The sequence below is a fragment of the Cynoglossus semilaevis genome, chromosome 19 (genome assembly GCF_000523025.1).
Source record: "Cynoglossus semilaevis isolate Cse_v1.0 chromosome 19, Cse_v1.0, whole genome shotgun sequence".
Taxonomy (NCBI): domain Eukaryota; kingdom Metazoa; phylum Chordata; class Actinopteri; order Pleuronectiformes; family Cynoglossidae; genus Cynoglossus; species Cynoglossus semilaevis.
Genome location: NC_024325.1, coordinates 2,155,327 through 2,169,464, shown reverse-complemented (window position 1 = coordinate 2,169,464; position 14,138 = coordinate 2,155,327). Strand labels below are relative to the sequence as shown.

The window sequence follows — 14,138 nt, the reverse complement described above, 5'->3', positions numbered from 1 at the left end:
ATATATATATATATATATGTATAGAGACCACTGATGCATCGTCATACATTACCAAGATTGAACTCTTAATCTCAAATACAGACTGAAACTTTGACTGATCCGATAAAAGAATTTTCTCTATTAGTTTAGTCCAGAAAACTGATTAACATACAGTATCTTCACAAATGAGTTATCGCCACTTTTTCTATGACAGTTTCAGAGCAGACTATGTCAAGCCACTGCACTCCTGAGCCTCAGTCTCTCACGTCAGCATCACATTTTCTAACATCCTAAGGTTAAATTCCTTGTATCTCTTTTATCTAAGGTCAGTGGAGCGCTGCAGTTCGATGACGTCTTAGTTCATTACCTCAGCTCGTGGCCTGTGCACCCATACAGAACTGCCACCTCGCTGCTCATAGACCTCAACGAGACTCTGTCATTGGACGATGTCACATCGAAGCTTCATCTGCTCCTCAAACACATACAGGAAGTGTCGTCAGTAACTGTGGAAGGTAAGCAGACACAGGTTGTTTGTCACTTTTAAGATTTAAGCTACTTGGGGTTTTTTTTTTTTTGCTTTTCTAAAAGAGAAGCGACATTCTTGTAGATCAAGCAGAGAACACAGTGTTCAGGAAAAAATGACTCAGTTGCACCTCACTTTCCTTCTCCCACCACTTCTACATGAGTGGCAGTTGACTGCTAGATGTTTCCTGCGGTAACGGAAAAATAACACCACGCACGCACATTAGTCACGAATTAATCATACATTTGTACAAACACAATAAGACACTGCGGCACACATCAAATCAACTTCACACTGTCATCTGGCAGATTATTTCCTCCTTGCAGCAGAGTTTCATTCTTCCCTTTATGCCAAAATGATGATGTGCCTTGAATGTCTCAGCCTTTGAATTAGAACAACAAGGGAGACAAGTATTTCAGGTCCGACCTGTTCTAACCTGAAAACATTACAATTAGGGTTGTAAGAAAAAGGTTTGTACCGAATTTCTCAAAGGAAATGATTTCAGCTGTCTTTGCATATTGAAATATTTGTGTCAGCATGAATTCATACAACACAATACATTAATGAATGAATCAGTCCAGCTATTTTATGGTGGTTGGGACACAGTGTCGGGACTGTGATTTGCTGCGGCAAAAAAATGCTGGTTAATACATACGAGTGCTTTCTGAACTCTGAGGGCTATACAAGGTTAGATTTGCTGTTTTAATAAGTTTCCTTGAATAAATATAAAAAGTGAGGACAGAGTGGGCTAATAATCTTTGATGTGAGTGATCGTCTGTTTCTTTTAAAGGTCTGTTTCTGTGTATCTGACGTCAGTGAGTGACCTTTGAATCAAGGAATGGAAAACACATTAGAAATATGTCTATGAAGATTCTCAGTCATCCAGGTCATGGTCAAGTTTTAAAAAGTTCTGTTAGGCAACTGGACGTGAATTTTCTAAAAGAAGATGTCTCACCTCTAATCCAAGAGGCTTCTTCAGTTCTTCATATTAGAAATAACAAGTCTACACCAAAAAGAAGACAAAACAGAATCAAATGCTTACATTTTGTTTTGATTGATAACAGATTTCAAACAGGGTGTAAATTCTTTCTTTTCTTAATCTTTCTTTACATTAACATTTACGCATAATTAATATGTAAAATAAATTGAAGAGTGCTTTAACCCCTGTGAAGGAATAAGTGGCAGATAATGGATGGATGGATGGATGGATGGATGGATGGCTTCATGTGGTGCTGAACATGTAGACAAAGTTTTTTTGCTGTATATTTGTGCAATATGAAATACCCATGTCAATCAAGATGCATCGAGGTAAATTAAAGTTTTGTGTAAGATTAAGATGTTGTTAGATCTAGGTATTATCTAATTGACATCATTAACAAGATTAAAGGTCCAAAAATATAATGCATAACAGATATAATATTTAAGGCAGTGGTCAGCTTTACCAGGTACGTACATATCTGTGTAGAATAGAATAGTTTTTAATGTCATAGTACTGTGGGGTATATGTGGAGTTTTATTAATGTAATGGAGCAAGTAAACAAAACACATTTGCTTTGAACTGCTGTCTATGTCACATGAGCGCTAACAGTCTGGACTGTGTGCATGTGCCATTTCTCATGTATGTATTTTCAGACGTAGATGAGTGTGTGGAGCCCGTTCTCCATCAGTGCTCGCCTCAAGCTGACTGTACCAACACAGTGGGATCCTTCCAGTGCACATGTCGCCAAGGATACAGGGATGTTGATCCCAGCAACCCTGGATTCATTTGTACAAGTGAGAGCGAGTCTGTGGGTGTGCGTGTATGTTTTTTTAGTTACCATTAGGAAAAGCAAGGGATTAAGGATTAGGGAAATATAGATGATGACAGAATTATATGACCACTCCCCACTTCTGGCAAGTGCTTGTTTAAAAAGCGAATGCATAATTAAAAACAGATTTCATTCTCCATCTCTCAGAAGAGTTAGTGCAATCCAAAATCTGTTTCATCTGATTTATTCTCATTTCCGTTCCTGACACCTTGAAACATTTTCATAATTGTGCATGTCCTCTTCTTTATGAGAATATAATCGTACCCAGAGAGACTATAATTTGGTCCAGAGGTAAAAGTTCACGTGAGTTGCACGTAACATTTGATCTCACTTGTAACTACGTTATTGTCAAGTGCAGCAGCATGTCTACAATGTTGACACAAAATGTTGACACAAATATGTTATTTCATAACCCTGGCATTTAATTATAGACAGATATGACAAGGCTAAAATAAAACTTGATATTGTGTATTTGAAGGTGCTGTTTTTCTTCATTTTCAGTTGAAGATGAGGTACTGACCACCACAGAGATCCCCACGACCTTTGACCCACCCATGAACACAACCTTCATCCCAGTGTCCAACACCACAGTGGAAGCTACAGACACCAGCGTGACTGGATTCTTTAACTGGTCTGAGATCAGCACCACTACACTACTGACTGATACAAACTATGTCTCCTATAATTCATCCCATTCTCTGCTGTGGACGACCACGGACAGTTATAGCAGCACAGAGATACCTCCGCTGACAACAGTATGCTGTAAGAAAACTATTTTTTTTCTGTCTGATGAGAGACTTGATAGCTTTTGTCTGACATTATTCAGGCAACACCCATTCTGTAATCTAATCTAATCTAATAATCCCTTAAAATACTGCATGAATTCTCTATGCCTATTGTTACAGTATGTGTTGTATCCTATTTCAATGAGTTATAAAGATGTTCGCTTTGTTCGTCTCCCCCTTTTTTACCCCCCCCCCCCCCCAACAGCTCCTCCCAGCATCACGTCCCTAATGTCATGTAACATCACTGGAATCTCCTTCAGTGTCTACTGGTCCAGTCAGTCTCGGTCCAACCAGACCTATGAAGTCATATTAAGCAAGGGTTCAGAGGTCATTGATTCTTGGGTAATTGATCAGACCATAAAGACGTTGCTGGGACTGAACCCCGGGGTTGTCTACAGTGTCACAGTCATACCACGGGCCTGTGAGAGGCAAGGAGCCGCCTCACAGATTCTTGTCAGAACAGGTATGGAGTGACTTCTCTTTGACTTATTGAAGATCTTTCTAGGCCTAATCAGTAGATGGATGGATGAATGGATCAATAGATGGATGGGTGTTCACGCCTGGTCAGTTTTCAAATATATATTGTATATAAGTTTAAAAAACTATGAAAACAATTATTTAAAAAATTGACATGTGGTGAAGTATTACTTGTACGGATACTTTTCTCCACAGATGCTCAGACTCTAGATGCCACAGTTCGACTCACCAACATAGAATTCACCACAGACCTTCAAAACAGCAGCAGTGAGGCCTACAGAAATCTTACTGAAGGCATTGTAGCGGAGGTGGGTATAGTGCATGTAGTGTACGTGAGCGAGTGTGAGCTGTGAATATATTGAAGTTTTTTTTATAACCTTTTTGTGAACAGTTCTACCAGTCTCTGTCTCCAGAGATGAAGGCTTTGGTGGATTCAGGAGAGGTGAGAATCGAGATCACAAGCATTTCACAGGGGAGCGTGGTGGTCAACTTGACCTTCATCGTCGTCAGACCCAGTAGCAGCCACGACATCAGTGACGTTTCTGTTGCATTGATAAACTCCCTCACAAATAGTTCCAGGTACACTGTGGACAGAAACAGAACAAATATAAGAGGTAAGTCCTGAGTTTCTGAAACCCATGCTCAGATGGACGGGTGAAATATATGTTTTAACCGGCCCCCCCGTAGTGAATTCAGCAATATACAGCAATATATAAAAAGATATATACAATATATGTATGTATATAAACTGGACCTCATACTTGTTGTAACTGGCTTACTGTCTATTGTTGTTTTAGTTTTTTTGCCGCACTAACAAACTAACTAGAACTAATGAAGGCACTAGCTAACTAGCAGGCTAGCTGTGTCATCTAATCTCTCCTCAACTGCTCTACAACTGGTTTAATTTGTTGTTTTTTTTGTAATTTTGTAGACTTTGATGAATGTACATCAGATGATAACGACTGTTCCCAGTGGGCTAACTGCACAAACACCTGGGGCTCTTACTCATGTGTTTGCAAGGATGGATTTACCGACAACAACCCAGACAGACCGGGGAGAGACTGTCGAGGTAGGGGGCGGCGGGGTCGAGTCTAACAGCTTCATTTCACACATCATGAATTTCAATATTGTAACAAGAATATCTTGTTCAGCTGCTTTGGAGCCAATGACATCATCGGCGTCTCCTGCTGTCTCTTTAACGTCAGGCTCCATGACTTCCAGCACTTCAACATCACCCACCAGCTCTGCTTTGATAGCTACTGGTCCAATAACAGCTACTGAGCCAGTAACCGCTGCTATTACCACTACTGTGCCCATTCCTACCCCGGTGACTGCTGACACCAGTACTATGGCACTGGACATCACCACCCCAACAACCACCACTATACCCTCTATGACCACCTCTACTACAGGAAATACCATCACTCAAACAACAACAGTTTCGGCCCCAACGACCACAACATCACCATTAACTACCACCGATCTGACAACCACCATTATTCCCTTTACAACTGCCACTACTGTGGGCAATACCATCACCCCAACCATTACAGTTTCGGCCCCAACAACCACACCACCATCATTAACTACCCCTAATCCAACAGCTGCCACTACTCCTTCTACAACAGTCACTACACCATCGGTCACAGCTGCTCCAACAACCACCACAGTCCCAGTGACATCCATTACATCTCCCTCAACGCCCGCCACTACTACTATCTCTCCTGCTCCAGTACCCACAACCACTGCTGCCCTAGGGAACATCTTCATGTCAGGGGCCATCTCAGTGCAGTGCAGTGTTGCTGATATCACCGTAACAGTGGCCAGAGACTTCCTTCACCAAGCCAACATTAGGGAAAATGCACTATACTTAGGCCTGGTGGAATGTGGTGTCAAGGGTGCCAATGCCACCCACGTCCGACTGACTGTGGCTTGGGATGAGTGCAGCACAATGCTGATGCAAGTGAGTCTTGGTGTGCTTTGAAAAACGTGTGAATTGTAGGTCTCTTTCTTGAGCTGACGCAGCTCAAACTCAAGCCGCTTCCGACGTTTCTCCTTCTTTTCAGAATGAAACCTACTACACAGCATCCGTGACCCTGTTCAACAGCATGGCATCCTTCACCTCATCCAGCGGAACAGTGGAGGTACCCAGAATTCGACTGGAAGTGCCTGTCGTGTGCACCTATTTGAGGAGCCAGCTCATTTCTGCTAACTTCAACTCCATGGGGTATGACACCTTACATAGTTGCTGTAGAAAATAATTTCAGCTTTTTTTTTCACCCCCTGTATGTGTCATTGTTACAAAAGAACCTCAGTATGACTCATACTGGAGCTGGAGCAGTACATGGAAAAAATCATTGTGAAATACAGTAAATACAAATAAATACTTGTCCAGGTTTCATATGTTCATAATGTTCAGGTATTTACTCACTTTTAAAGATCATTAATTATATTATTATATATGTAAATGTAACACCAACTTACAATTTTCACAACTATAATCAAGGTTATAACAACAACCCCTAACATTTTCTCTCAAATAAAAAAAACAGTAACTTGCACACGGTGCCTTAGGTCAAAGCTTTATCAGATCTCTAATTCTACATGTACATTACATTTTTTTGTATGTAATATTGAAAATTAAATACTCAGGTATTACCACATGATTTGTCTCAACAAATGATATCTGTATTTACTAAAGTGATGCCCATACCAATGGCCCCTTAATTAATCAAGGGGCCACAGTCTAAGTTGTGGGCAAAACAGGAATAATATTTATTAAACAGTCTAGTGCATTGTTATCCAAAGACTGGGTAGCGATCCTGGGTCACAAGAGATTTTCTTTTTGGGTCTCTCATCATGTTTCCCAGGAGTTTACGAATAATGTCTATTGACTTGGGTCATGAAGGTTTGTGACTTTTAAAATATAGGTCCCAGAAAAAAAAGTTTGGGAAACACTGGTCTAGTACTTGACCAAGATGCTGGGAGTTAGGTCACAAAATCAACGTGAACTATGGGAGATGTAGTTTATGCTACATGTGACTGAATTCTGAGAAACTTTGTTCTTACTCACCGGCAGGTACGATCTGATCCAAGATATCATTATGGGCCTGGGCTCATTCCACGTGATGGTGCAGCTCATGAATGGCACAGTGCCTCTGCCGTACAACTACACAATGTCCCGAGACGAGGCGGTGGTAGTGCAGGTCAGACTGAACACCAGCTCGGAGCAAATTAAAGTGGTCATCAACAGGTGCTGGGCAACTCCCATCCCAAATCCTGCAGCTTCATACAGCAACACCTTCTTGGAGAACAGGTCTGCTTCTACAAAAATCACTCTGTCACTGACAATGTTTGTTAGGGTTAATGTAAGGATTTATCCAGGTTAGTTAGAAAAGAAAAACTGTATTTGACTCCAAGGTGAAATAATTTCATGTTCACAATACCATTCACATTTTCCAATTTCAAATTGGATATTTGTATCTGATTTAAGCTTAACACAGTGTAAAATATTCTGGGGAAGAGAAAGGAAAGTAAGATAAGGATACTACAAAACATTGAAGAAGGAAGGTAAAACAAATAGCAGTGGTCAATGCTTGTAACAAACCACACGGCCCTGTTGATGCCGTTCACTGTTGTCACAAATGAGGGTTAAGATTATTGACAAAACCAGGTGTTTGCTTCAAACAGTATTGTCAAATTTACTATAAGCAACAACGAGGTGTGTATAGCTATGAAATATTCATATTTTGGGGTTTTATTCTTAGTTTCATTTTGCATTTTTTCTCTCCCAGAAAGATGACAGTAAAGATTTTGAGATTTCTTGGGGAGATGCCAGTAAAACGAGAAGTTCAGAGGTTGAGGTAGAGATCAAACATAAATGTCATCCCAAGAGCACCAGTTAATGCTTTCACACAAAAATAATAATAATTAAAAAAAAGAATGTATTTGTATTTATCACAAAAGAACAAGAATAAATCCAAATCAATGCTAACCTAAAATAGTCAAATGTAATTGTTTTCCACTTGACATTTTCTATATAATCAATGCAGAGCTCTTCTCTGCTTTGTTAAAAAAAAAAAAAAAGAACCATTCAGCTGGTGCCCAGATTTCCATGACAACACTGTAATTGCTGGGTGGTCTTGAGGAACTATAAATAGGATCGCTGGCTAAAACAGAATGAAATCACATGCTCTGATTCAGGAGCTATAATTTCTATTTTTTTTTAAAATGTTTTGAACTCTGTGTTTTAATAAGACAAACTGCTTGAAGTATTTGTACATGTAGGGCTGAAATCCTTCATTCAAGTTACTAAAATATCTATTCTATAAAATGAAAATCTCAGTCTAAAAAGTGTGCTTGTCTCCACAGCTGTCCCATGAACATGTACACCACTGTGTTGGTGAACGGAAACTCCACTACCTCTCGAGTGTCCGTGCAGATATTCTCCTTCATCAACCTGGACGTGGTCTACCTGCACTGCCAGGTCCACATCTGTTTACAGGTCGGCTCTGACTCCTGTGTGCCTGTAAGTACACCCTGATCAGACGGTGAATTATGGAGATTCCATGCCGTAAAATTCAGCTTTCCTTTCCTTCCAGGATTGTCAGAGTAGAACATCTCGATCTGCAAAAACAATTGGATCAGATATCTGTTCAGGTGGACCGTTGAACAGACTCTTTCACTGTAAGTTGTGAAGCTGAAAAACACACTTGTGTAACCTATATTTTAACCTATAAAGTTAATTTTTGTTATTGTGCTTGATCCATCTTTTATTACTTTATTCGTGGGAACTAGGGCCAATCCCAGCATTCATTGGGTCGGGGTGGGGTACATCCTGGACAGGAAGTCACTCTATCACAGGGTCACCCATTCACAGGGTTCACACCTTTATATCCAGCTCGAATTAGATTTGACAATGAACCTATTCTGCGTGATTTGGAACATGGGATTAAACCACAAAAACTCACGACCTAGATGCAGTAATACACAGCAACCAACCACTCTCCCACTGTATGACCTATGTCTTATCCAGATTTTCTATTTCAACATTATCCATCGTGTTTTTCTTTACCACATTTACTGGTTTACAACGTGATTCTTTTTTCCTCAGTCGACACGGAGCAGGAATTAGACCCAGCCTACATTGCCGGCTTTGCTTGTCTCGGAGTTGGTCTGTCACTCATCCTCCTCGGTGCTTTAGTCTGCATCTTCTACTACCAACGGAATCGCATCGGACACTACAACTTCGCTGCCAAACCCAAGCAGGAGAACTTCACCTACCTGGTTTTTAACGCATAATCTAATACGGCCACAAAAAATACTTCCTGGATGCTGTTGCAGAAAATGGCCACTAGGTGTCGCTGTCGTACCATGGGCACATTATTTCCCACCACCTCTCGCAAGCTTTGCACATAATACAAGTAACTTGGGCAGAGATTATTTAAACGCGTCCGCAATATTTAATATAATTTAAAACATTTAAAGTAAAAATAACTGTGTTGATTGTAAATATACGCAGATATCACACAATATCCTAAGGAAAATATGATGCTCCATCTTCTTCAAATGCTATTTTCAACCTCGTTATAATTACATAGCATTATTCTGTTTCTCTGTGCTTGTGCTAAGACAATAAACATGTTCTGGATGGGTACAGAGCTCTGAGAAATTGTTACAACAACAACACTAACAGCAGCAACAATAATAATAGCTAAAGGATGGAGGGAAGGAGGGTTACTGTGGTAGAGAAAAAGACGGCGGCAACAGGCAGGTGGCAGGGCACGTGCAGCACAGGGCAAGGGAAAGAATTTTGTTTTTAATAAAGAATAAAAAGTTGATAGTAAAAAATATATTGAAAATTACTGGTTCTATCACACATGCACGTACACTAAATGCGCAGGGAGCGGAAATTAAATCTTTACTTTAAATGAAATCAAGTTTTGCTATGTGTTATTGACTCTTTTTTTTATTGACACAATTTTTTTTATTAAAAAGAGATTTTAGGTAAAATGACGGCCAGGTTGATATAGTGTTCCTAGAGTTTTTCCCGCGACTACATTATAGTCATGAGCCCTCCAGTGGCTCAAATATACAACCACACATAGAGCAGACAGCCTTTTGAAGGGAACTTGTTTATATATATGCAGTTGCACGTTTGAGCCACCGGGGGGCGAATCATGCGGACAACCTAATGGCCTTACTTTGTTGTTGGCGGAGCTAAACCGAACAACCGACCGCATTATCAGACAAAAAAACAAAATCAATCATCTGATAAAAAAAAACAAGTGGCTATTAATGATCAGTCATGAGTCATATTCTCCTACTCTCTGCAGAACTCTTATTTTTGTTGAAAATTTCTGAATTTATTTCAGTGACAACCAGCTATTATTATTATAAGATACTCTTTTATTGTAGTGGATGTCAGCTTTACATTTGAATTGTTAGTAGAGATATGAACAATAAAATACGTAAGATCCAAGTTCTCTGTTAAGAACGGTCAACAGATATTAATAAAATAATTCAAAGAAATACACATCAGTAAAATCAACCAATGAAGTGACTCAGTTGCAAATAAAGAATATAAGCAATTTTTCTTACAATAACACGGAGCCGTCTATTCTCCGAGCTGATCTGGCAGATCCTCTAAAAGAGCAGGATTTTTCCTGTAAATATAGGCATTGGGATCATCGTCCAGTTTCACCAGCTCAGCCAATGATGACACACAGGTATCATGGTCGACTAGCATCTCAGGCAAACGGGACGATTTGCGCTGGATGCGCGTCGACCGACGCACTGGTGTCAGAAACTTCAGGTCTTTGATGTTGCTCTTTCTCCTGGACGTGCTGAGTTCACCGTCAATGGTCTTCTTGACACTGGACACAGTAGGTGTGATGGAGAAACAATTAATGATTGGTTTCTGACTGATTCTTACTGCAACCCTAAATCAACTCATTGAAAGCAAAAACAGCAGCCTCACCTCTGCAGGTATGGAGTTGTCCTTACACTGTATTTGACCACTGACGCATCCATCTTTGGTGTGGTCTTAATCACATCATCATCATACTCCTCCTCACTTTCTAATTCTTTTTCATCTTCATCATTATCAGATTTCACCTCTGGTTCACTTTCTGTTTCACTCATCTCTTTTACAACATCACCATTTAGTTTGCCTTCCTCTTCTTTTACACCACTGTTTTCCTCCGTCAGTGCTGTCACTTCTGAAAAAGACAAACATTTGCTTAAAACGCGGCATCTCGGAAGAACTGTAACAAGAACAGAACTGACAATACAATCTGTATAACTAGAGTTCTAGTTATACCAAAATGTTTCTTTAGCTCCCTACATGTAGAGTAGGGCTTTATTCATCCCCCTTGGGGGAAACATACAATTGATATTTAAAAGCATTTAAGCTAGGGATGTCCGATATTAACTTTTGCCGATATCCGATACACCAATATTGTCCAAACACTTAATTTCCGATTCCGATATCCACCCATACCGATCTAGGCCTGGTAATATTTATTTATTTATTTATCTGTACAAAACACTGTATGGGTATGAGATTAATTAAATGAGCTGCAATGCTGCTATCTAGTGACTTTCACTTTGATATACAGCCATTTATTACCAAAACTATTTTTAGGGCACATTTGGCTAAATCCAAGCATTGCCTTATCAGGTTTTCATATTCGGAGGTAAAACCAATAACGATTCTTACAGATATTACATAATATGCTAATATCAGGCCATCCCTAATTTTAGCACCTATAGTTATAGTTACCAATAAACCTACCATCACTGCTTGTCGACGGAGTTTCCATAGCCTCTAAAGCCTCACACAGGTTTACAACAATCTGAAAAATAAACACCAATTAACCCCAGTGTGTACAATGAAAAGTTGACACTTGAATGTGACTAGAAGTACAAAAGACTCACATCATCCACATTATCCTGATCGTCATCTGGCCCATCCTCAGAGGTTTCCAGCAGCTCCACTGTGGTGTTGATAAACACTTCAGTCGGATCACACGTTTCTTGTTCTGCCCCCTGTTTATGTGCACACTCAGCAGGCCTGTCAGGCTCACAGACTTCAACACTATGTTCAGGTTTACACTGCACAGCCTCAGCAGAAGACTGAGGTCTTAGATGAGCTCCAGGTTTGGAGACTCTGGTGTGTGTGGCTGGTGCTGCAGTCATGGCCGGTCTCTTCAGTGTCTTGCCCTTGGAAGCGAGCCACTCTGCAAGCTTTGCTCTACAGAAAACAAAAACTAAAGTAAGACTTTCTATTTATTTGTATCTAAATAAAACAATCACAATATGTTTAAGATACATAGTCATTAAATAAATATCACCTTCTTTCTTCAATGGTCTCCATGTTACATCTGTACTGACTAAGGGAACTTGTGACAGGAGGCTTGTTGACCTTTTTGTCTGTCACTGGAACCTTTGGCTTTGGTTTGAATGAACCACTTTGCTTAGTGGAAGTCACAGGACGATTTCTGGAGCTGGTAGTGGTTAGTGTTGCTTGCATGGTCCTGGTAGGAGGCCTAGCGGAGCACAATACAGCAGGAGGGCGGCTGGTGACAGCACGGTTGGACTCCTGTGCCGTTCTTGTTAATGCAGCCTTTGTCATTGAGAGTGCCGTCGTTCTCGTTCTGCAGGGTGGCAGATCTACAGACTTTGACCTCATTTTTCTTTGCGTCTCAGTTTTAGTATCCAACTTGTCCACACTGGTGCTCGACCTCCAAATAGATCCAATTTTTGACTGGACAATCTTGCCTTTGTACATGCCTGGAGCAGGCTTGGGTGCTTGCAGAGCTGTTGGGGCTTTTACTGGAGCTTCTGTCGTGATCTTTTTGTTTTTCTCAGCCTGGTCTCTTCTGAATGCCTTCCTGTGTGTTTGCTGTTGCGTGACATCAGAAGAAGCATCTTGTTTCTGCAGAGTTTTTATCTTTTTTTGAGCTTCATTGGATGCAGACCGTGTGTCTGTCTGTTTCCCTCTGGCTTTAAGAAGGACATTATTTGTCACACCCTCTTCTTTCTCATTGCTTTTAAGATGGAATGGAACAACAGATGTCTTATCTCGTTTTAAAATTGGCTTGCTTCCTTTGGCTGGCTGAGCATTCTCCTTGTTTACCTAAAATAATGCGTATTGTGACAGGGGTTAGGCAGCATTCGCTTTAAGATTACAATACAAGGGGAGGGGGGGGGGGATCAGTTACGTTAACTTACTTTATTAAATTTGTTTCGTTTAGAAACTGTGACGTTGTCCATTGCGTCAAAGGATTGTTTAGTTTTCTGAAAGCACATATATAATAATTAAAAGTGGGTCATGGCACATGGGCAAACGAGCATTTGTTGCAATTTAGTAGCATCTAACTTTCGTTACATCTTTAACATTCAAAAAGACTATCTCACCAACCACACTACCTGCCACTAGCTCTAACGTTGAATAGCAAAGACGCGGTTTTGTAGACAGTTTTAATGGTAGCGAAAGTAACAAACTTATTTGCGTTTTGTTGACTGTCATATAAAATTGTTTAAGATCAATAACACAAGCGTTTGACTTACCAGTCTCAGCAATTCGTAGATCGCCACGAGGAGATGTCTCCTCTAAAGTTGCCGAGTAGAGTGATCTGAACCCTTACTGAGCGTCTGAAGGAAAACAGCATTCAATTTGACTTGGCTGCTGCTGCAATGTGATTGGTCGAAATAAAGTATCGCGAGAGAACAGGATTTTCAAATAGGATGCCTTCGGATTTCCAGGCAGGAGTCAGCGATCACGAGATTTCTTTTTTCATTCCGTCTAGTGTTCGTTCCCTCTATTTGAACTGAACGTTTCAAACCAAATAGGATTCCACTCATACTGGTTGTGCTGAGTAACTACGCCCAAAACAGTCGTAGTTGTCAACAGACAAAAATGTTTGAAACTGCTTTACATTCATCTACATTAAGATTTTATACTGAGACGCGATAAATAGATAGAACTTTATAAATCCATGGGTGACATTAATGCAGCATTAAAATAAATGTAGATAATAAAATAATTATTATCTAATATATATCAAATTATTATCTAATAATAATATTATTTTCTGAATTAACATTGATAAATACATTCCTTGATTACTGTTTATCTCACCAAAAAGACAAAGAAGATACTCAGTACTGATAGGCTGTTCATAGGTGTTGACTGACAAATAAGTAGTAAAATAAAATTAATAAATGTAATACAAAATATAACAAAAAGTAATAAAATATCAATAGGTGTGTGTGTAGCATGGCGATGAGGATTGACTTGTGCCACTGATTGAAGCATCTTCTTTAGCAGGTCTGACTGTCAGGTTCTGACATCATCAATGGCAAGTCCAGACAAGTCTAGGCAATTCCAGCTATAACGATACCTGTCTAACATGGTTATATAGTTACTGCAAAATCTTTTTAAATTGGTCAGTGTAAACTCTAGAAATGTACATCCTGCCCTACATTACAGCTGCTGATTGTTTCCCTTCTAAAACAATATATTTATGTTTTGCCTGAATGTGTGTGAAAAACATAAATATG

At 39.9% G+C, this 14,138-nt stretch overlaps 2 protein-coding genes across 5 annotated transcripts in view; one reads left to right on the top strand and one right to left on the bottom strand.

Annotated features, from left to right (window-relative positions):
* umodl1 (uromodulin-like 1) overlaps positions 1 to 10,122 on the top strand; it is a 12,682-nt gene extending 2,560 nt beyond the window's left edge. For 2 of the 4 annotated variants that reach the window (XM_017042015.2, XM_008332271.3), the window contains 13 exons: positions 305 to 491; positions 2,135 to 2,275; positions 2,812 to 3,072; positions 3,301 to 3,558; positions 3,768 to 3,880; positions 3,964 to 4,186; positions 4,504 to 4,641; positions 4,724 to 5,535; positions 5,639 to 5,799; positions 6,652 to 6,888; positions 7,944 to 8,100; positions 8,174 to 8,258; positions 8,686 to 10,122. In XM_017042015.2, the coding sequence (XP_016897504.1) occupies positions 305 to 491; positions 2,135 to 2,275; positions 2,812 to 3,072; positions 3,301 to 3,558; positions 3,768 to 3,880; positions 3,964 to 4,186; positions 4,504 to 4,641; positions 4,724 to 5,535; positions 5,639 to 5,799; positions 6,652 to 6,888; positions 7,944 to 8,100; positions 8,174 to 8,258; positions 8,686 to 8,873 (2,961 nt within the window). In that variant the 3' untranslated portion in view covers positions 8,874 to 10,122. The remainder of the gene's footprint in view (positions 1 to 304; positions 492 to 2,134; positions 2,276 to 2,811; positions 3,073 to 3,300; positions 3,559 to 3,767; positions 3,881 to 3,963; positions 4,187 to 4,503; positions 4,642 to 4,723; positions 5,536 to 5,638; positions 5,800 to 6,651; positions 6,889 to 7,943; positions 8,101 to 8,173; positions 8,259 to 8,685) is intronic. The other 2 variants (XM_017042017.2, XM_017042016.2) reach the window with 2 other exon arrangements.
* On the bottom strand, positions 9,960 to 13,290 carry si:ch211-266i6.3 (cytoskeleton-associated protein 2). The gene is made up of 7 exons (XM_008332270.3): positions 13,146 to 13,290; positions 12,807 to 12,872; positions 11,927 to 12,711; positions 11,511 to 11,826; positions 11,368 to 11,428; positions 10,552 to 10,792; positions 9,960 to 10,447 (listed from the first exon to the last, which is right to left on the bottom strand). The coding sequence occupies exons 2-7, from the start codon at positions 12,846 to 12,848 to the stop codon at positions 10,189 to 10,191; spliced, it is 1,704 nt and encodes a 567-aa protein (XP_008330492.1). The 5' UTR covers positions 12,849 to 12,872; positions 13,146 to 13,290; the 3' UTR covers positions 9,960 to 10,188.
* Between the last annotated feature and the right edge of the window lie 848 nt (positions 13,291 to 14,138).